This window comes from Wickerhamomyces ciferrii, contig 00045, assembly GCF_000313485.1.
Source record: "Wickerhamomyces ciferrii WGS project CAIF00000000 data, strain NRRL Y-1031 F-60-10, contig 00045, whole genome shotgun sequence".
NCBI classification, from domain to species: Eukaryota; Fungi; Ascomycota; class Saccharomycetes; order Phaffomycetales; family Wickerhamomycetaceae; genus Hansenula; species Hansenula ciferrii.
The window spans coordinates 1-21,619 of NW_011887695.1; the positions used below are offsets into that span (position 1 = coordinate 1).

Consider the following 21,619-nt stretch of genomic DNA (forward strand, 5'->3'; position numbering starts at 1 on the left):
AAGTCGAACATCTCCTTTAAACAGCAGTGATTGGCTCTCAAAACAATATATAAAGGCATAATGATAATTTTCAAAGGGCTATTTACTAGTACCCAAGCTTTAAGTAGCTTATATACTTGAATTGATGTATGTTCTCCATTAAAGAAGTTGGTGGTGCACCGCTAACTTCATATAGTTAGCGGTATACTGCACTTACCATACCGCTAGCTAAAGGTTGTTGGCGGTATGGACCTCGTACCCCGTCCCGGGAACTACTACGAGTTATCGGACTAGAAGAGTTAACGGAGTACAACATATATTTTCATGTAATTATAACTAATATTAAGATACAGACATAGGGATCGATATTCATAATCACAAGAATAGAAGAGAAAGGCATCTAAAACGAAAATGAAGCTTAGCTGAAACCCAGAATTGGTCAAATCATTCAGTATGTGGTAAGATGGCATAACCGCTTCAAAATAATTTACTAAATCAAAGAATATTTGCTAACCCATCACAAAAAGTCAAAATCCATTTTCTAAAAAAGTCTTTGATCTCATTCTCCTTTAACAAATTTTGGATCTATGTTCATTGAAGGAGGTGGTGTAATTAATAAGATATTAATAGCATGAATATAAATTCATTTTCACTGGGATTAACAACATCTGTTACTCATATATTAACACATGAATCTTTGTCTTGCTAAGTAAATGATCCACCTTTCTTAACATTAACATAACCAATAACAACAGCAAAATGAATAGAATAACCATAATGGGAATGAATAAATTAGGCGCACCATATCTAATGAATTGTCTCTATTACAACCTTTCACCTCAAAAGTGAAAGGATATATATAGCTTAAGTAGTATGACTATTATTAATGTTTAATAGATCTACAAATTATATGTTGTTAAAATGACAAATAACAGCTTCAATATATATCAAATCGTATCAGCAAATAATTGAATCGATTAATCTTTCTATATGGTGCTATGTATATTAACTAATCATGTACGATTGTAACCCAAAGATATGAGTAAAAATGCACATTAAAAACATCGAAATCCAACATTGTACAAAAAACACATGTGAATAGCCCACTGGCTAAAACACAAGCAAAAAAATTTTAGAACACAAGCAAAAATTAATTAAATAGTCATTCCCTAGAAGATTAATTAACTAAACAACTTTGTATACTTGAAACATTTTAAATTTTAGGGATACTTTTGAGTTTAAATATACAGCGAATTGCGATATAACACTGCTGTGGCATATTATCAACTGCGGGGGTCATATCAAATGGTATAAGGAAGAACACATGTATTGAATGATTCAATTTCAATGGTTTCATATTGCCAGAGTTTGAATACCAAATACAATGACTTCCAGTTGAAGATGAAGAACAACACATCAATTACAAGCTTGTTACAACACGTACATGGTGAAACAGGTGAATTCATCGAAAAGGAAATCGTTGAAGGTAATCATAATTGTGATATCTTTGGGCTTAAATCAGGATTGTTAATATATTAGCTGAATTTTTTTATTAATTAAATTTACACACACACAATCAACAATCTCTCTTCATATGAAAATGTGAATTGTTTAAAATAGCAAAAAACGCTTTGATGCCTTGATGGATTTTCTAATCAATCAAGTAGTTAATTAATGTTATGAAATGATTATTTCTAGCTAATACAATTTTTGTATTGATATTAGATATTAGATATGAAGTTAAAGCGTTTAAAAAACTACAAGTTCTAAAAAGACTTATTTGAAAATCGAAATTTGGTTTAAACTTCTATATAGATCAAATCGACTAATATCAATCATGATATATCGATTATATAGATTTATATAAAGCAATCCTGTATTAATAAACGTTCAACATTTATAAACTTAAACTAGCTTTGAATAATGTATACGTCAAACTTCAAACCAATTGAACTATATGATGGTAAAAAAAAAAAGAAAAAATTCTTCTATAACAATTATATAAAGTGGATCTGATTTGATTTTATGTCAACCATATGTGATGAATTGGTTACGTCTTGCTTAATATACATCAATCAAATTAATTTAATTAAAATAAATTTTTGGGGATACGTTTGAGTTTAAATAATTTTCACAAATAAAATTCAGAGATACTCAGCGGCTAATAATTTCATGATTACACAAAAAGATAAATTTTGTATATATGATATAAAGAATCTCTATATTCTTTTATGATCATTGTACTCTTATCATCAAGCAATATATTATCTTATGCGACTTTGTACTATAAGGCGATTTATTAGAAATTTCAATACCATTTGTTTTAACTTAAAACTAATTTAGTAGTACTCAATGAGAGTATAATTAATGATTATAAGTACTACTTACGTAATCAGTTGATAATCATGATATTTAATATTTATAAATGATAATCAACCCTTGAAATATACATATTTTTGGAGTTTAAAATTTGCGAATGTGTATATTTAGTGACGTTAATTCATATTCAGCTATCAAATTAGTCAAAATTCAAGTTTTAAAATATTGAAGTTTTTCTATATGTGTATTCTCAAACTAAAAATAAAATTTTTGAGGTATACATAATTAATAATATAATTATAAATTAATTAATATTAATTTAAATTTAAATATATATATATTATAATATATAACAGCAGCTCGCTTGTATATAGATTAGAATTAATATAATATTCATAACATTATAATATTATATTATAAGCTGCTGCACTAATATAAGCAGGCCGTCCGGCGATAATATCCGGATATTAATAATTTGCTGATAATTTCAGATTTTAGAATACCTCCGATCTGCTCAATTCATAAGCAAAATATATGGCTCAATTATTTAATGAATACGTATATATGTGCTACATTAGTTCTAACGTTCAATTTAATTTAAAGCCATTAAAATACGTCTCTAGATATTAGAAATATATTAACTAGATAATTATGTTGAAACTACCGAATTTTAAAGGTGTTTATCAGCAGTATAAGATCTGGATATTACCATCAATTTTTCAAGTTTACAGCGATGAGATGTATACTCAATTGAATGTACAGATTCTACATGGACTACTATATTACTTTGTACATTAACTATGCATTCATTCTATTGGTGTTATATAAATCATATATCAAAAACCTATACTTTTGTGAAGAAGATATTCGTATCCGTGCAATTCTCCATTAAATGGATCAAACGAAAAACTTCTAGATCTATAGACTTTGTCAATTTTAATACATTGAAATTTTTCTCTCTTTCTGAAAAAATAATAAACATTGGCTCAATGACCTCTCAATTGAATAGCATTAACAACAAAACGAGTTATAAGTTCAGGATCTTGTGAGTCAAATTTATAATTCTATAAGCAAAAGTAGTTAGTAGGAGGTTCTTAAGGAAAAATGAATAAAAAGACAACTTTTAGTTAACTTACTTTCTTAATGACATTATAATCAACAGTTCTTTGAAATTCTGAGTCATTAATATTTACAGCTTCTCCTTTGATGAAATTTAGATTATAATCATCTTTTCTGTTATTTTCTGATATATTAATCACTATTAATTCTGATGTATCATCCTGTATACCAAATCTTTTCAAAGAATCCATAATCTTTGTTTCTTGTTAGTTTTCTATTCTAATTTATTATCAAAAAAAAGGTTAACTCACATTTTGGGTTGGAGATAAGCTGAAAATGACTTCTGAATGTAATGTTCTTGTTCTTATTTTATCCTCTGTATAATCCAATAGTGATCTATAGACAGAAGCTATTAGTTGTTCAGATGAAATAATTGTTTGTGAATTGATGAAGGCAAAGTTATAATCTTGATTACCACTCAAAAGATTAGATTTGATTTCTGCAGCATTTTGAACATTTGTGAATTTGTGGAGGGAAACTTTGAACCCTGGGAATTTTGGTATTGTTATATTTAGTGCTTTATCACTCATATGGTTCTTTGTTGATCTGTATTGTTAATTGTCTTTGAAGCGTTTACCCATATATCCAAACGTTCCAAAAGTGTCAAATAAAAAAAAATAAAAAAATCAAATCTCGGTATTTCCGATATGGCCACTTTTTCTGGTGATTTGAACCAAAATTAAATAACAATAAGGAAGATATACACAGCGGTAAATTCAGATTCAAAAATCATCAACGAAATCAATTCAAACCACAACGAATTACAAGGAAACAGGGAAATAGGCTCAAGATCAGATGCCTTCAGCTCAACCGGAAACACCACCTTCAATACGGGAGAATCAGGTCCAAAACCTGTCTGATACCGCCTCATTCCAAAGCGATTCTACATTTAAAACTACCCCATTGAAACCATCAAGAAACATTTCTTTCCAAAGCCCCAATTTCTCATCTAGAACATCTATAAACTCATCCATATCAACAAAAAGAAGATTTGACGAAAGAATAAGGAGTAGGTTTAGTGATATTATTAAACATACAACACCACAGTTGGATATACAGGATTCAGATCAAGATGAAGACCAAGATGATGATGATAATGATAATGATCACAATGGGATATCATCAATAAAGTGGGCTAATCTGAAAAAATTGAATGATATTTTACAATCTAGTCAATCAAAGCAAAAATATGGTGATCCAACATGTATTGCACCAGGTGATATTGTTGCCATTGGTACTTCAAAAGGTTATACATTGATATTTGATTATAATCAAAATCTTTTACATTCATTGGGTAAAGATACCAAGGCTTTAACATGTGGTGAAATAACATCAATTTCTATATCAATGGATTCTACTCATGTCGCTACCGGATTTGAATCTGGTGATATCTTTTTATGGAATATTAATTCATCTGATAAACCTATCACACATATTCAACATTTGAATGAAACCAATCTTAATAGCGATGGTCATGTTTTGAACTCATCAATTAACAATATAACTTTTGTGGGTAAAAGACGCTCAGTTTTAATATCAACAGATATAGATGGTCTTGTTTTTTATCATCAATGTAATAAAAGAATTATAGGAACAACAGTATCAACCAGAAAGATTTTGGGTAATTATCCTGGGTTAATGATACAAAATCGTGTTACAATATTTGGATGTGCTGCATTGCCATTAGGCCCATCTGTTGATTTTTTAGATACACAAGGAATCATTGCAATATTATCTGATAATGCATTACTTATATTATCCACATCAAATTCAATTAAAACACAATTCAAAACTGGGAAACCAAAAGTTTTAAATGAATCTCTAGGGAAAACTGGATGTCTTTCATGGTTCCCATCATTTAAAGGGAAAAATGGAATCAAATCTCCTGCCAAATTAGTATATTGCTGGTCAAATGTACTCACTGTGATTGAAGCAAGAGAATATAATGAAGTAATCAGTTGTGAAATTAAAAAAAGATGGGTATGTGATGAAGCAATATTAGGTGTTCAATGGCTTAGTGAATCAATGATTGGTATCATTACAAAATCTCAACAAATTATTTTATTAAATGAAAAAAGTTTGAAACTTTCTTCAAAAATTGATTTAATTTCAAAACATATTTATAAAAATAAATCATTAACTAAAATTTCATCTCCTCAATCAAATTATCTTGGAAGTTATCAATCATCTTTTAAAACTTTCAAAGGGAAAATTTTCCTTGTTGGGAAATATGAATTATTTGTCGGTTCTATACCAAATTGGCTAGATTTATTATATGACCAAGTTAATAAGGGGAGATACATTAAATCTATTGATAAAGCTAGGCGCTTTTATATTGGAAATGAAGATTTAGAAGCTGTTGGATTACCAGCATCAGATAAAGATAGACAGCAACTTGTACTAAAGTATTTAATTGATCTTGTTAAAGCAAGTGCAACTAAAATCTTAACATCTGGTATGAATGAAGATCAATATGAAGATCAAATTAATGATTTTTTATATTCTTGTATGAAGGCATTTGCTTCAATTAATGCTGATATTGAAAATTATGAAGAATTATATGAAATTTTCAAATTTAATTATCAATCTGATTTGTTCTTCAATTCTTTAGAACCATTTATATTAAGTGGGTTAGTTAAAACTCTTTCACCTTTAGTCTTAAAAGATATGGTTTCTTATTATAGTACCAAGGAAGATAAGGAGAAATTAGAACAATTGATTTGTCTCTTAGATATAAAGAGCTTAGATATTGATTATACCATAAATTTACTCAAATCAAATGGATTAAGAGATAGTTATATTTATATCTGGAATAAACTTTTAGGTGATTATGTTACCCCATTTGTGGAATTTGTTAGAGATATCCAAAATGGTCATAGAGATTCGGTTAAAGTATTTGGTTATTTAACTTATATTCTAACAGGAAGACAATATCCAACTGAAAATTTCATTGGTGGTGATGATGAATTAGATGCCAAATTGACTTTATACTATGTTCTATTTAATGGATCTTTCATCACATGGCCTCAAAAAAATGGAGAGAATATACTTGTTGATTCAAATGACCAATTAAATTTCCCATATCTTTATCTTTTATTAAATTATGATTCAAGTTTATTTTTTGCAATGTTGAATGAATGTTTTGAAGATACATTACTAAATGAAGATGAATTATCAAGTTCAGAATGGAAATTAAAAGTTAATAGACAATTTATTATTGATATAATTATTGAATTATTTTCAGAAACAGAATTTTCTAAAGAGGCAAAAATAAATTTTTCAATTTTCCTTTCAAGAAATTACCCAAAATTCAAACAATTCATTAGATTATCAGAAGATGTATTAGAAGAACTTATAAATGATCTATCACAGTATAATGACGAGGAATTCAAATCAGATTGTGAACTAAGTCTTCAAAGCTTACTTTCAGTATATCAACCTGCTAATAGAGATGAATTATTACAAAGATTTCAACAAGCAGGGTTTAATGACGTTTTGATGAATCTATATGTATCTGATCAAAGGTACAGTGATGTTTTAGAGCTTTGGATAAGTAGTGATAAATCAGATTCTATTGAAACAAATGATGAAATTTTGGAAAAATGTTTTAAATTTACAGAAAATAAACCAAATGATCGATTGAAGATTCAACAAGTTGTTTTCAATAATTTTGCTAAATTGGTTGAATACAATACGTCGAAAGTTGCAAGAATTTTGAATCATTATTCACCTAAAAGTCATCAAACTGTTTTGAAATTAGAGGATTTACATTTGAAACACCTTTATTTATCATCATTATCTGATTTAGAATCAAGCGGGTTGTATAAAATGAAGTTAGAGGAAAGAGATCAATATATAGATACACTTGCCAAATTTGATAAAAGAGAATTGGATAAGTATATCAAATCTTTGAGTCCATCTGATTATAATTTTGATCTGGCTTTAGAATCCTTAAGATCTTCAGGAGCTATTGAAACGTTAATTGATCTGTTTACTAAACAAGACCGCTATGAGGATGCTTTGAATGAAGTTTTAAATCAAATGGAGATATTGGTTCATAGATTACCAGATGCTAATAACAAAAGTAACAAGGATGATTTAAAGCATTTAGAAGAACAAATTTGGGGTCTTTTGTTCTGGGGTATTTCATTATCAAATCATGAAGGTAGCACAACACAAACTAAAAACAGTGATTCATTATCACTAAATGAAAACCTGTGGTTGAATCTTATTAAATTCACAGTAAATCTTTTCAAATTTTTTGATAAAGATGAAACATCAACTAAAGTACTTGATATTATGAAAAGATTAGTACAAGATTTATTTTCAAATTTAATCAATACAAGAGCTAAGATCAATAGTTTCAAAGTTAATGAAGAAGGTATAAATGAGCATCAAAGCTCATTCTTGAAAATTTATGCTAAATTTTTAGAATCATCTTCAACTAAAGTTACATTATTAGGTGATGTTAGATCAGTTACCAATGAAATTTATTTAGCATTTTCTTATGAAAAGAATGCATTAGAAATCACAGCACAATTAATTAACGAAGGAATATTCAAAAATATGGAAAAATTGAATGATAAGAACCTTAAAGGCTGGTCTGTTCTACATTATGAATGTGACGCTTGTGGCAAAACTATTTGGGGTAGAGGTATTGAATCAGATGCTTATTGTAAATGGGAAGATAAACAGCGTGAAGATCCACAAAATCCACAAAAGGAGGAAGTCGATCCATATTACTTGGTGAGCTTTAGTTGCCGCCATCAATTTCACATGAATTGTTTGAAGAATCTTGGTGTTGGGAAAGAATTAACTTGTGTTATTTGTGACACTGATAATCAAAAAAACTAATATTTCGGATTTATGTTCACCAGGTCGAAAAAATCCGGAAAAATTTAAAATTCCGATTTTTTTTTTGGTTTTGTGTCAAAATAAATCAAAAAACATTTTTTTAACGTTTTCACAATGATTTAAAAATTATTGTGTACAAAAGGGAAAATTACAAAAAGGGACTAAAATGGCTTTTTATGAAAATTCATTCATTGTTTACCACGTCGGCTGTTTGACTGAACTGGAGTTTTGAAAAGATCAAATTACATTATAGCCAATAGATATACTCAAGATGTTGTTCTTACACGTTATTGTATTAGGTGGTGCTTTTTTGAGGCAAGTTTCTGGTGCTGATTTGATTTCATCAACTGAAAGTAATGAATTTGGTGCTTATGTCAACCCTAATCCAAAGAATATTTGTGAAGGTGAAGAATTGGATACATTAACTACATGTGCAAGTGAAGTTTTAGCCAAATTAGATGAATGTAAACCAGATGATTTAGCCTGTGAATGTTGTGCATTACAAAGTATGAAACGTGATTGTTATGGGTTATGTCCAAATACTGCATCAGGTAATTTCCTTGCTGTTTTATATGATGATTGTGAAACTATGAATGATGTTAATGCATGTAATTTACCATTTAAAAAACATGATTCTCATGTTGCCAAATTTTTAAGACCAAATGCAAGAATTCCAGTTGAAGATAAAGAACCTGATTTCATTTTACAATCAACACTTGAAAACCAATCAAATTCAACAAATTCATCAATTACAAGCTTTTTAGAACATAAACAAGACTTAGAAGATCATTTCCCAGGTAATCATTCATTAAATGGTACTTCATTAAATTCTACAAATTTATCAAATTCTTCATTTCCTTTTGAAAGTGTTGGTGCTCAAATTGAAACATCAACTATTCAATATATCTTACCATTTGTTGCTGCTTTATTAACCGCTGGTGTTACTTCATCCTTTTTCTGAGGAATTAACAGAAATAATGTGTTGATACGTTGGATTTGCTATTTCTTATATTATTTTGTTACTGTCAAAAAAAGGAAGCCAATTATAAAAGGGTGTTATGGATCGTGATAGATATTTATTGTGCTGTGTGCATATTGCATTTGTCTTTTTTGGTTGTTTTAATTTCAAGATTTATGGTACAAATCATTAATTAACTTTCTACTTTATGAGGGGTTGGGCATATATTCATATTCTATATTTAATTAAACGTTAAGAATGCAAAATTATTAATTTTAAGATGTTCTTTATCAATTTCCTTCTTGTTTATTCTGTTTCATCCATCCATTGTAAAGTTCTTTTGATACCTTCCTCTAAATCAACATTTGGTTTATAATCTAAAATTTCTTTAGCTTTTGAAATATTATGATAACGATAAGCACAAACAACTTTCACTCTAAATGGAGTTAAACCAGGTTCTTTACCAGATAATTTTGAAAAAAATTGAGATAAATAACCAGCAAGTATAGCAACTGGTCTATTTAAAACAATGTTATATTTTTCCACATGACCATCAGCTTTCCAAACAGTTCTTGCTAATGTCCAGAAATAAGTTGGAGCATCATTTGTAATAAAGAACTTTTCACCACCGATTTTTTTTGATTGTATTGGATCTAATAATTTTTGAGCTGCTAAAACATGAGCATCTGCAACATTCCCAGCATAAGTCCAATCAAATAAATTATTATTATCACCAATTTGGAATTTTGATTGTCCTAATTTAGCAACGCTTCTCAACCCAGGAACTAATTGACGATCACCAGGACCGAAAATACCAGCAGGTCTTAGTGCAACCGTTAAGAATCTCGCTTGGAAATCATTTGAATCAAGGACAAATTTTTCTGCAATTGCCTTTGTTTCATTATAACCATCCATTGGGACTTCTGGGATTGGCCAAGATTCATCAGCATTATGAATATTTTGACCATTGAAGATAACACCAGCACTTGAAGTATAAACAACAGCTTTTACACCTTCTTCTTTAGCACATTTGATCAAATTTTCTGTACCTTTAATATTAACTTTGATATAAATTTCTTGATTAAGACCATGCATTGGAGAAGCAGAATGAACTATAACAGGAGCTTTACTTTCTCTTATAGCTTTTTTAACATCATCTGGACTAGTTAAATCACCTTGATGGAATTTTATTTCTGATTGTTTGAATGTAAATATTGATGGTAAAATTTCTGGTAATGGACGTACATCAAATACATGAATTTGTGGTCTTGGTGATTGTTCATAGAATTGTTGGATCAAATGGAGCCCAAGGAAACCAGAGCCCCCTATCAATAGCACAGAATCTAATGACATTATTATAAAAGTTATTAGTTGGTGGATTAAGTTCTGAGTATCTGAAGTAAAAAGTGGAAAGTTGTGAATAGTTTGTACTCGTTTATCGTTTGATTATATGGTGAAAACCCGCGAAATGGTTAAAATATCAACGGTTTTTGTGGGAAAATGGCACTAAAACAACCGGGAAAAAAGTAACAGAGTGAAAGAATTGTGAAAGAATTTATGAGGATATTAGGATATTTGTATTATCTCTCATTGTCATCAAATCATTGTTTTATTGTGATTTCGTATATAATTATAATAATAATTATAAATATTAAAATTCCCGGATTACCCTGATTTGCAATTTGACAGAAAAAAACAAAATTAATTTAAATCAAAACATCAACAAAGAAAAGATAGAAAGAAAAGGACTAGCAATACCAATTGAGATACCCAAAAGAGACACTACAAGATGAGCAACAACAGGGTGTTCAGAAATACACAGAGCAGTGACCACTTGAGGTCTCCTTATTCCAGAAATGCCAGTTTTAGAAGTCCTGCTACCAATAGAACTATCCAACCAAAAGTGAGTATTACACATATCAAGATGATTGAAGTATAGGAACTAACTAAAATTGGAAAAACAGACACCAGGAAGTATATTTAGTAAAGTGAAAAAGATGTTTTCACCAGGCGGCTGGCTTACTGAACAAGAAGATCAAACAATGGATGATGATTCAGATAACAGTGTACTTTCAGAATTTAATAAACCTCCATCAACAATTCATCATCAAACTCCCAAAAATCCAATTGATGAATTTCATAGATTTCAAAACCAAAAAGTTGAAGATTCTCCAAATGCTAGATTAGCTGAATTTTTCGCTAAAAAGGGAAATGAACCATTATCAGAAATTGAGTTAGAAGGTGTTAAATCTTTATTAGCTAAATCAAATTCACCAAAGCAAATTTTATTTAAACAAAGTCAAATTATTGATACAAAAGAAGAAGAAGAAGATGAAGCTAATAATACAAATGAACAAATATTGAAAAATAGTAAATCTGAATCTTCAGTTAAATCAACTCCATCTTTCAAGGCAACTTATAATAAATCTATAAGTGAAGATAACACATTTGATAATTCAATAAATTCTATAACAAGTCAAAGAAAGAAAAGAATTTTTGATTTTTCTGGGTTCCCATCACCTTATAGAACTACAAGATTCAAAGATACTTCATTTTTATTAGATGATGATGATAATGAACATCAAAATAAAAAACATACATTATCATCAGAATCAACAATTGAACCAAAAAATTCATTAAATGATGATTCTGGGGATAAGAAAGAGAAGAAAATAAGTAATACAGCATCTGCACTTTTGTCATTTATTGAAGGTAAAGATGATGAAATTACTAAGAATTATGAAGAACAACAAAACCAACCTAAAAAGGATAAAAAGATTGATTATTCAAATCCATATGCATCAATTTCTTCATCACATAAAAGAAGAACAAACTCATCAGCTAATAAACCATCAAAATTTGAACAAGAATTCGAAAAATATAAAGAATCTATTGAAACTAAAAAGGATAAGATTACTCAACCACAATTAAAATATAAACCAAGTAAATCTTCATCTCTTAGAGAAACTATCTCATTGAATGATACAACTGATCAATCAATTGATGATATTGAAGTGGAAACTAAGGTTGAAACAAATGTGGAAACAAAAGATGATGAAAAAATTGATAAAGAGACCATTTCAAATGATGATAAATCACAAGAAAAATTCACAAAAGAAGATTCAGCACCAAAATTCAATAGTAAACCATTATTTTCATTTGCTTCTAAGCCAAATATACCAACTTTTGGTTCAGCAACATCAGAAACTAAACCAGAACAATCAAAACCATTTGAATTTAAACCAATGACAAATACCACCACAATAGACAACACAATAGACAACACAAATAACACAAATAACACAAACAGTATCACAACAAACACAACAAATTCTCAATTAACACCATTTTCATTCCCAGGTAATGTTATTACAAAAGATTCAAGACCCCCAAGTTCAGAATTTACATTCACATTTCCAAAAGCTGAAAAAACTGGTTATACAATAAATGATGTTGATGAAGAATATGTTAATATTTATAAACCATATTTTACATTTTGAATAAATAAAAAAAATATATACCATATTGCATAATTAAAATAAAATTTGTACATGATGTTGAATATTATTAGTTTTATATTACACATGATTATATGTATATACTTTAATTTCAATTATCAGGTAAGAATTTCCAATTTTTACCTTCATAAGAAGCATAACAAAAAAATTCATTACTTAATCCATTAGCATGTTCAGGATAAAAAGTTGTTGGTCTTGTATCTGGATAATTTTTACGAATGATATCTTTCATTCTTTCACCAGTACATGAAATTAAACGATATTGTAATTCACCAGTCTTAGTTTTCAATGATTTATTTGGATTTAATAAAGCTTTTGCAGTTATAGCAGACTTTGTTTGACAATCATCTTGTAAAAAAGGTGGATCAATTAATAATCTATGAACTTTATTTTGCAATTCAGGTAAGAATTCCAATGGGTTATTATAATCATAAAATCCAAATCTTTCAGGATCAAGAACTTTAAATCTTGTATCATATTCAAATAAATAAATGTTTTTAGTTGGTAATGTTGATGGTTGTCTTTTTTTAATAGCAGCATAAACTGATGGTGCACTAACGATACAGATCACGGTATCAGAATCAGCACCATCTAATAATTCATCAGCAATTAAATTTGCAGTTTCATCACTATACTATAAAGAAAAACGGTTCAGTTAGTCATATGACATAGGTTTGACACATAAAAAAAAATTATTTTTTAACATACCCAAAATTGTGATAATTGCCAATCTTCTTGAAATAATTCCATACCTTTCTTCTCCAAGACTTCAGTTAATTTAGTTTCTTCAAATCTTTCTTCTGCAACATTTTTTAAAGCTTCAAATTCTTCTTGTCTTTGCTCTTCTTCTTTTTTAAATTCTAATAAAGCAGCTAATGTACTAGCCGAAAGTTGTCTATAGAGAAGATGGGTTAGTATAAAGTCTAGATACTAAAAAACACACAGAGGGAATACTCACAAGTCTTCGTCTTCCATGATATTATTCAATAATGATCTCTTATGACTTCTAAAGTCTTCTTCTGCTCAAATAAATTTCCAATTTCAATGGTTTTTTCTGGATAAATTAATTGAAAATTTCGAGGAAATCCATTGCATCGGTTAGGGAAACAAGGGTATAATGAAGGAGATATTTTTAAGTAAACAAAAATCCGATTTTAATGGTAAACAATGCTGAACAACCTATACGTTGGTTAGGCGGCTGCTTTCCAGACACTTTAAAAAGGGTCTTTTTAAATGGTGTAGACAGAATTGAACACAAAATCATCATCAAGAGAATTGAATTCCCAGATTTTGGATCAATCGTCATAGAATAAGCGCCATCATAAGCGCCATCATGACTTCGTTATTATGTTTACCAGATGAATTATTGGTTAAAGTTATCTTACATTTAAGTCCAGACGATATCAACAACTTATATGCATTCCATCCAATTGCAAACAGGCTCAAGAACTTCATAACTTTAACAAAAGATACACATGATACAAAGTTTTTCTTTAATATACCATCAGAATCACATATTTATTGGGATGATAATAAAACTTTACAAAATCATGAAATGATCAAACTATTTGAAATTTCATATATAGAGAATTATACTGGATCTATTTCTCATACTTATCAAAATGTTTTCGCAAAATTTATTGTGTTTGTTGGTGATTCACATGATATTGAAGACTATATGTATGAAGAAACTAATGATTTATTGGAAATGCATCCTATTAATCCCAAAAACTTTAATTATTTATTATTTGATACAATATCGGATGTTCTCTCTTTAGGGGGTATCAATGATATTATAAGAAGTCCTGGAAATTATCATTTCAAAAAAGTACAGAATGTGAATATTTTTGATATGAAAATAATAAATCAAGATGAAAAAATCAAGTTTGAAAGAATTGGTGATTTGACAATAAATTCCGTGTCATTACCACCCATGCCAATCATTAATATATTTAATTTTGATCAATATATTGTTGCAAAATGTTTCATTTATATTGAAGTTGAGGCTCTTGATTTTTCATTTTATAAATTCACAAATATCAAGCTTTTAACTATTAGACTTGAAGATTATGAGGTTTATCCAGAAGATGACCCACTATATCACTTAAGCATGAAAAATTGTAACTTTTCACAGTTACAAGTATTAGAAATTAAGGCTAGTCATGGAGTTATTCAAGATTGTGAATTTCCACATTTGAAACTCTTAAAAATTGAACAGAGTCTTGAATTTGATCATAGACGTTTTGAATTTAAAAATGTTAAATTTCCTGAATTAATTTATTTTGAGTGGGATTCAGAAGAAAAATCACCAATAATTCAACAAGACGTTGAGCTTCCTAAATTAAGGTTATTGGAACTTCGAGTTGGTAGTAGATTTAACCCTGTTATAGACCTTTTAGGAGAACATCTTATGGATTATTATACAGGCCGTAATCCAAGGTTTCATGATGTATATGAGACTGATTATTGCTACTGTGATGTGGTTGGTAAAATGAATTTGATTAAACAGAAATTTCCAGAAGGATTATATGTAATTTTAGCGGTATTAAAAGCCATAGAGTCAAAAAAATTAGATCAATTGACTTTCATTGCCATTGAAGTTAACTATTTATTAGATAGTAAAGATTTATCAAATTTTACATTCAAGAAATTGAAAAAAGCTGAAGTTATAATTTCTGAAGATTTGAAATCGATGGTGAAAATGTTTGAAGCACCATTGTTGGAACAATTAGTTCTTAAATATAAACGTGGTGACATATTTGATAGTGAACTTATTGAACATTTCAAAAATTTAAAAGAATTGGTACTTATGTATGATACTGATGAAGATATTGAAATTCAAGCTGAGAAATTACCAAATCAAATTGAAAAATTACTTATTAAATCAAGACCATTTTGTAAAATTTCAATCACTGGTGAATTTAAAAATTTGAAAAGTTTAAGAATTGAAAAACATAATAAGTCTGCTAAATCCCAGATGAATACTAGTCATCATCCAGAGGCTGATCCAAATGTCATCACATTGAATTTATCCGCCCCAAAATTAATTGAAATAAAGCTTTCAGGTGTTGGGTTTAATCTTTTAAAACTTCATAATTGTCCCTTATTAGAAATTATAACTGGGAAATGTGTTTCAAGAATTAACTTTCTTGAAAGTTTACCATCATTAACTAAATTTAGTATTGAAGAAACTAAATACACCGAAGAAATCATTGCTAAAGCGCCTTCAAAATTGAAAGTTCATTATGAATATGGTTTAGAAGCTAAAGAATCACAGCTAATTATTGGAGTGGTCGATGATGTTCAAAATTTACAAAATAAGACAAAACATTGGTATGAAGAAGAACCAGATAAATTTCTGATTAAAACTTTTAAAGATGAACTTTTAGAAAAATTGAAAAACGAAACGTCTTGGTATGAACCTTCAAAAAGATGGTATTTTGATGATAATGGAAAAATAGTTTGGGATCCATGTGGTGATTGGTATTAATGTGCGTGATTATGCTGGAATTGACTTTGATGATTAACGATAAAAGGTGATTATGAGGTACATGAATTATGATATGATTTTAAAAGCTATTAGAAGGTATATTGATTTAAACTGGTGATTACTATTAAGATTTGTGATCATCATATTGCTAATAAGTAATTAACTATACGTGTTGTTATGTTTGATAGAATTGTAGTCAGACTAACTTATGTAGTATGTCTGTTTTTGAAACACCTCCTGATTAACAATGTGGAACATTTCAAAGATTAGTGGTAATTTTTCTGATATTTGGGTTAATATAGTTCTCATGTAATATCCGAATTTAAAGATGAGAACAATCGCGGTTTTTATATTTGTTGTCATGAAATTTATATTGAGAACAACTCAGATCAACAAAGACATTCATCATAACAACCACTTCAAGTCTATAAAACCACAAAGGAAATCCATTGTTTGAAGATGGTAAGTATGATTATTATATTCTCTTTTGTATGCTTCTTCTAACATCAGAATTTGCTTCAGAATTCTGTTTATAATCATGCTGTCAAACAATTTAGTACACTTCGTAAAGACATTTCACAATTTGAATCTCAATTAAACACAGCTCCTTTATCTCTTCAAGGATCAATAGTGGCAAATTTATCTACATTAACCAAGACAATAGATGAATATGAATCTTTAGCTAAGAATGAATCACAACCAGAAAAACAAGAAAAAGCTCGTATAAGGTTGATTAATTTTAAGAAAGATATTCAAGAATTGAGAACAAAATATCAAAATTTGAAAAAAACAAGAGATGATCAATTAGAAGAAACTACAAGATCTGAATTATTAAATAGAAGAGGTCATTATAATGGACAATCATCTATAACTTCTTCATCTTCAGCAAATCCATTTGATTCTCAACAAGGTACACAACAACAACCACAACAACAACAATCATATCATGATGGATTATATAAAGAAAATTCAACATTATCAAGAGGAAATCAACAATTAGATGAAATTTTGGAGATGGGTATGGAAGCTTTTGATGAATTAGTTGCTTCAAATGAATTAATTAGAAAGTTTCAATCTAAAGTAACAGATAGTTTATCAACATTAGGTGTTTCTCAAGGGACAATAAGAACTATTGAAAAAAGAGCATTTGAAGATAAATGGTTATTTTATGGTGGTGCTATATTAATGTTTATAATATTATATTACATTTATAAATGGTTAGGCTAAATATATATATAGATCTCTATGTACATGAAAGTTTTTAAGGTTTTGTATAATAAATAGCACTAGCATTACTACTAGCTATGATTTTTTGATTTGAAGATAATTGTAATCTATTAACAAAATTTGGATCTTTAAAAGTTTTTTCATTAAATCCAGGTTCAATTAAAGCAGATGGTATAGAAGGTTTTGAAATTCTATTTTTTTTACCATTACCTAATTCACCAAAATCATTACCACCCCAATATAAGACATCATTATTTTCTAATTTTATAAAAGTATGATCATAACCTGAAGACCATGTTTTTATACCAATTTTTTCTAATTTTCCTGTTGATTCATTAAATTCATTAAATTTTAATAATTCTTTAATCTTGAAAGGTTCAAATTGTGCATGAACATAATGACCATTCCCAATTTGTCCTTTTAAATTATTACCAAATCCTAAAATAAAATCATCATTTTTGAGATCTTCAAATTGTTCTTGTATTTTTGCAGTACCAGATTTTTTAACCATTTGAAACATTTTAATTGGTGAAATCTTGACAAAACTTGTATCACCACCTGCATAAACTTCGATACATTCAGGATAATAATCTCTTGCAACATGTTTATTAAATAATGAAATTTTTTTAGGGATTGTTATGAATTGTGTATCATAATTAACTGGATGACCTAATTGACCAAAAGTATTATCACCAAAAGTATGAACTTCACCATTTGAATCTAATGCTATAGTATGATAATTCCCCGTTGCGACTTGTTGAATTTTTCTTGATTCAATATGATCAATTTTTCCTTTTGAATTTTTAACAATTTCATTATTTAATAAATAAATTTCATATAACTTATTTACAGGAGGTGATGATTTAAAATGTGAATATTCTATTAAACCAAATTGACCTTTTGATTCTTTTGATTCTTTTGTTGTTTGAGTTAATCCAGTTGATGAAGTGAATGCTCTACCTTGATTTGTTAAAGCAACAAGATGAACTTTCCCAGTTTGGAAATCCTGGATAAATTCACCTTTATTAAATTTACCATTTTCAACTGTGAGTTTTGTAAAATGTTGATCCTTGGATCTCAATAACCAATTTCTTTTGGAATCACCTTTAAATTCTAATTGTTTTTGTAAATTTTCTGGGAAATAAATAATTTCATTATGTTTATTTAATGCATAAACAACACCATTTGATATCTTAGCATATTTTAAGCCTTGTCCCTTAATAGTATATTGAGGTTCATTCCAACCTTTCCAATTTTTTTTAGTAACATTTGATGGAACTTCAACAGGATTAAAACCTTGACCCCATTGAATTAAATCACCATTTGAATCGATAGCAACAGCGGATTCATCACCAATGAAAACATCTTTAAGGAATTTCCCATCAAACCAAGAATGTCTTGTTGGGAATTTATGATTTGAAGAAAAAGGTTGAGAATCTATTAAACCTTTAAAATTATTCCCCCATATATAAAGACCAGGAATTGAACTATCATTTTTATTATTTAAATTTGGTAATTCTGAAGTTTGTTTCTTCTTTTGAGGGATAACAAATTCATCACCATCTTGTTTATACCACCAATTTCTTATAACTGGATATTTTTGATATAATTGGAACCCACCAAACATTGCACCAAGTACTAATAAACCTTGTACTATACCTTTTAAACCTTCAATTTTTTCATTTTGTTTCTTAATTTGTTCTGGTGTTAATGGAGTTTCCTTTTGGAATCCTTTATCATCTACTTCAGATTGTGATTCATATCTATCTTCATTTGATCTTTTAGCATAATATGGTTTTGAATTTAATCGATCAGACATTAATTCAGCATCATCAAATTCTTGTTCTGTTAAACCAGGTTTTTTATTATTTAAAAAACGAGCATTATGGAAACCTCTATGAACTAAACGATTGGTGACATTCTTATTCCTCCAAATCAATCGAATCATCATGATTTTGACCAAATTTAGTGATTATCTATAAAATTGTTTATATCTCATCACAATAAAATTAAAATTAAAAAAAAAAAAAATATAAACAGAAATTTTGCGCGAACTTTTGATTATGTCATCCCGTCATTTAAATAAGCATTGAAATGGCCATAATTCGATCAAGAAACCAAAAATTATCAAGGTGTTTATCAAGGGTTTACCAGTTGTAAAATGTTTCGTTTGGGAATAAGACAGTTCCATAGTTCTAGAGCGTTCAGAGCTGTACATTTTGATACCAGAAAGTTCATGGTTCAATTACAAAATGAAGGTTTTACTTCGGAACAAAGTGAAGGTGTTGTTAAGATAGTATCACAAGCTTTAGCTGATGGTGTTAATTCTATTGGTTCAACATTGGTGACTAAAGAAACTTTGTCCAAGATGACATATCAACAAAAAGTTGATTTTGCTAAATTAAGAGGTGAATTACAAACTATTGATCGTTCAGAGTTCCAAAATATTGAAAATGAAAATGAACGTATACGTAATGATTTAGAAAAATTAAGAACAAGAATAAGAGAAGAAATTACCAAAGCGAATGCTGGAGTTAAATTAGATTTAAATTTGGAAAAAGGTAGAATAAGAGAAGAAGGTTCACAACATGAATCTCATATAAGTGAAATAAATACAAGAATTGATCAAGAGGTTGCAAATATGAAGATGCAAATTGATGGAGTTAAAACTCAAGTTATGCAATGGTTAATTGGGGTTTGTACTGGTACTTTTGCCCTAGTGTTAGCTTACGTTAGATTATTAACTTAAATTATATTTATTAAATATATGAACTAAAAGAAAAAACTCTATTAAGAAACCGTAATGTTTGGGTATTATTACTACTAGTAGGATAATTTAAAAGAATAATTCTTTCAAGATTCTAGCAGTATCTTCTGGACTGTTAACAGCATGACCAATAGTTCTTGGATCTTCATAAATTTCATAATCATTACCACCTTTATAAGATTTATCACCAAAGAAATGAATTTTTTCAAAACCTTCAGATTCAACATGTTGTAAAGCATATGTCTTATCCCAACCTGTTGGGAAAACATCAAATGAAATTTGACCACCAATTGAATAAGTTAAGCCAACATCTGGGAATTTTTCCTTTAGGGCATTAACAAAAGTTTCTCTAATTTTATGTTCTTTATCAAATTTTTCAAATTCAATTCTTTCTTCAGTTGAAGCATTTCTACCAATTGGTGAAACATTAATCATACCATTTCTAAATTCAATAAAAGTACCTCTTCTTTTTGGTAAATCAATTTGTGATAAATAACCAAGAATAAATTTAGCTAATTCATTATATTTTTCTTCACCAATCCAATTAATAAATGATTGAGAAGCTAATTTTTCACCTAATTTATAAGCAGTTAACCCATTTTCACTAAAAGCATAATCAAAATCTTCCAAGACAGTTGAACCTAATTGTTCAACTTGTTTTTGTAAATCTGAACCACCAACAAATCCAATAACAACTTTTTTTCTTAAATCTTGTAATAATTGTTTAATTTCTGGTGAAATTGTTAATCTTGCTGGTGTTAAAGTACCATCAACATCAAATAAAACTAAAGTTTTTGGATCTTCTTTACCTGAAAAGGACATTGTTGTAGTTCTGTATGTTTGTTATCGTTTTAATAACGGTCAAAGAATTAAAATAGAGTATATTTACGTGTTTTTAATTTCTAGTGGGAATTCAATTTATTTATATTTTCTTAAATTCTCGAAATTTGTCGACACGGTGTGAAATTTTGATTTACGTATATGCGAGTTATGAAAATGTCAAATTGTGGCAGAACTACTATGGAGAATAAGACCATTAAGACTTACTCTGATCAAATTATAACCTATGTCATTGTAATCTACGTCATTGTTTTATACAAGAACATATTTGTATTATAACACTTCTTTTCAGATCTTTCATGTTTATACGTTTTAAATCATTTTGTCTCATATAAAAAATAAAATAAAAAAAAAAACGTTCCTGAAATTTTTGAAAAATGAAAAATAAATTATTTGGTAAATAGGAAAATGCGAATGTGAGGGTTCGAATGGGAGTATTTTAGATTTAAATAGTATATAGATTTCAATTTATAATCATTAGTAAACTCAAGATTTAATTATATGTATCATATCTTTGATATATGATCTTTAGCAAGTACTTGTATAGT

General features: G+C 28.5%; 10 protein-coding genes across 10 annotated transcripts; 5 read left to right on the forward strand and 5 right to left on the reverse strand.

Annotated features, from left to right (window-relative positions):
* Positions 1-3,659: 3,659 nt before the first annotated feature.
* Positions 3,660-3,947, reverse strand: CGI121 (Cgi121p; the record flags this gene model as incomplete). The annotated part of the gene is made up of 1 exon (XM_011277395.1): positions 3,660-3,947. The coding sequence occupies one exon, from the start codon at positions 3,945-3,947 to the stop codon at positions 3,660-3,662; it is 288 nt and encodes a 95-aa protein (XP_011275697.1).
* A 265-nt stretch (positions 3,948-4,212) lies between these two features.
* On the forward strand, positions 4,213-8,271 carry VPS8 (CORVET complex membrane-binding subunit VPS8; the record flags this gene model as incomplete). Its single annotated transcript, XM_011277396.1, has 1 exon — positions 4,213-8,271. The coding sequence occupies one exon, from the start codon at positions 4,213-4,215 to the stop codon at positions 8,269-8,271; it is 4,059 nt and encodes a 1,352-aa protein (XP_011275698.1).
* Positions 8,272-8,542: 271 nt separating this feature from the next.
* On the forward strand, positions 8,543-9,232 carry BN7_1984 (uncharacterized protein; the record flags this gene model as incomplete). The annotated part of the gene is made up of 1 exon (XM_011277397.1): positions 8,543-9,232. One exon carries the CDS (start codon positions 8,543-8,545, stop codon positions 9,230-9,232), a length of 690 nt encoding a protein of 229 aa, XP_011275699.1.
* A 303-nt stretch (positions 9,233-9,535) lies between these two features.
* On the reverse strand, positions 9,536-10,582 carry ERG26 (sterol-4-alpha-carboxylate 3-dehydrogenase (decarboxylating); the record flags this gene model as incomplete). The annotated part of the gene is made up of 1 exon (XM_011277398.1): positions 9,536-10,582. One exon carries the CDS (start codon positions 10,580-10,582, stop codon positions 9,536-9,538), a length of 1,047 nt encoding a protein of 348 aa, XP_011275700.1.
* Positions 10,583-11,271: 689 nt separating this feature from the next.
* Positions 11,272-12,729, forward strand: NUP60 (FG-nucleoporin NUP60; the record flags this gene model as incomplete). The annotated part of the gene is made up of 1 exon (XM_011277399.1): positions 11,272-12,729. The coding sequence occupies one exon, from the start codon at positions 11,272-11,274 to the stop codon at positions 12,727-12,729; it is 1,458 nt and encodes a 485-aa protein (XP_011275701.1).
* A 109-nt stretch (positions 12,730-12,838) lies between these two features.
* On the reverse strand, positions 12,839-13,722 carry EFM5 (protein-lysine N-methyltransferase; the record flags this gene model as incomplete). The annotated part of the gene is made up of 3 exons (XM_011277400.1): positions 12,839-13,381; positions 13,456-13,627; positions 13,706-13,722. 3 exons carry the CDS (start codon positions 13,720-13,722, stop codon positions 12,839-12,841), a joined length of 732 nt encoding a protein of 243 aa, XP_011275702.1.
* A 358-nt stretch (positions 13,723-14,080) lies between these two features.
* On the forward strand, positions 14,081-17,464 carry BOS1 (Bos1p; the record flags this gene model as incomplete). Its single annotated transcript, XM_011277401.1, has 2 exons — positions 14,081-16,230; positions 16,795-17,464. 2 exons carry the CDS (start codon positions 14,081-14,083, stop codon positions 17,462-17,464), a joined length of 2,820 nt encoding a protein of 939 aa, XP_011275703.1.
* A 34-nt stretch (positions 17,465-17,498) lies between these two features.
* FMP25 (Fmp25p) lies at positions 17,499-19,415 on the reverse strand (the record flags this gene model as incomplete). The annotated part of the gene is made up of 1 exon (XM_011277402.1): positions 17,499-19,415. One exon carries the CDS (start codon positions 19,413-19,415, stop codon positions 17,499-17,501), a length of 1,917 nt encoding a protein of 638 aa, XP_011275704.1.
* A 210-nt stretch (positions 19,416-19,625) lies between these two features.
* FMP32 (Fmp32p) lies at positions 19,626-20,213 on the forward strand (the record flags this gene model as incomplete). Its single annotated transcript, XM_011277403.1, has 1 exon — positions 19,626-20,213. One exon carries the CDS (start codon positions 19,626-19,628, stop codon positions 20,211-20,213), a length of 588 nt encoding a protein of 195 aa, XP_011275705.1.
* Positions 20,214-20,300: 87 nt separating this feature from the next.
* SEC53 (phosphomannomutase SEC53) lies at positions 20,301-21,053 on the reverse strand (the record flags this gene model as incomplete). The annotated part of the gene is made up of 1 exon (XM_011277404.1): positions 20,301-21,053. The coding sequence occupies one exon, from the start codon at positions 21,051-21,053 to the stop codon at positions 20,301-20,303; it is 753 nt and encodes a 250-aa protein (XP_011275706.1).
* Positions 21,054-21,619: the final 566 nt, after the last annotated feature.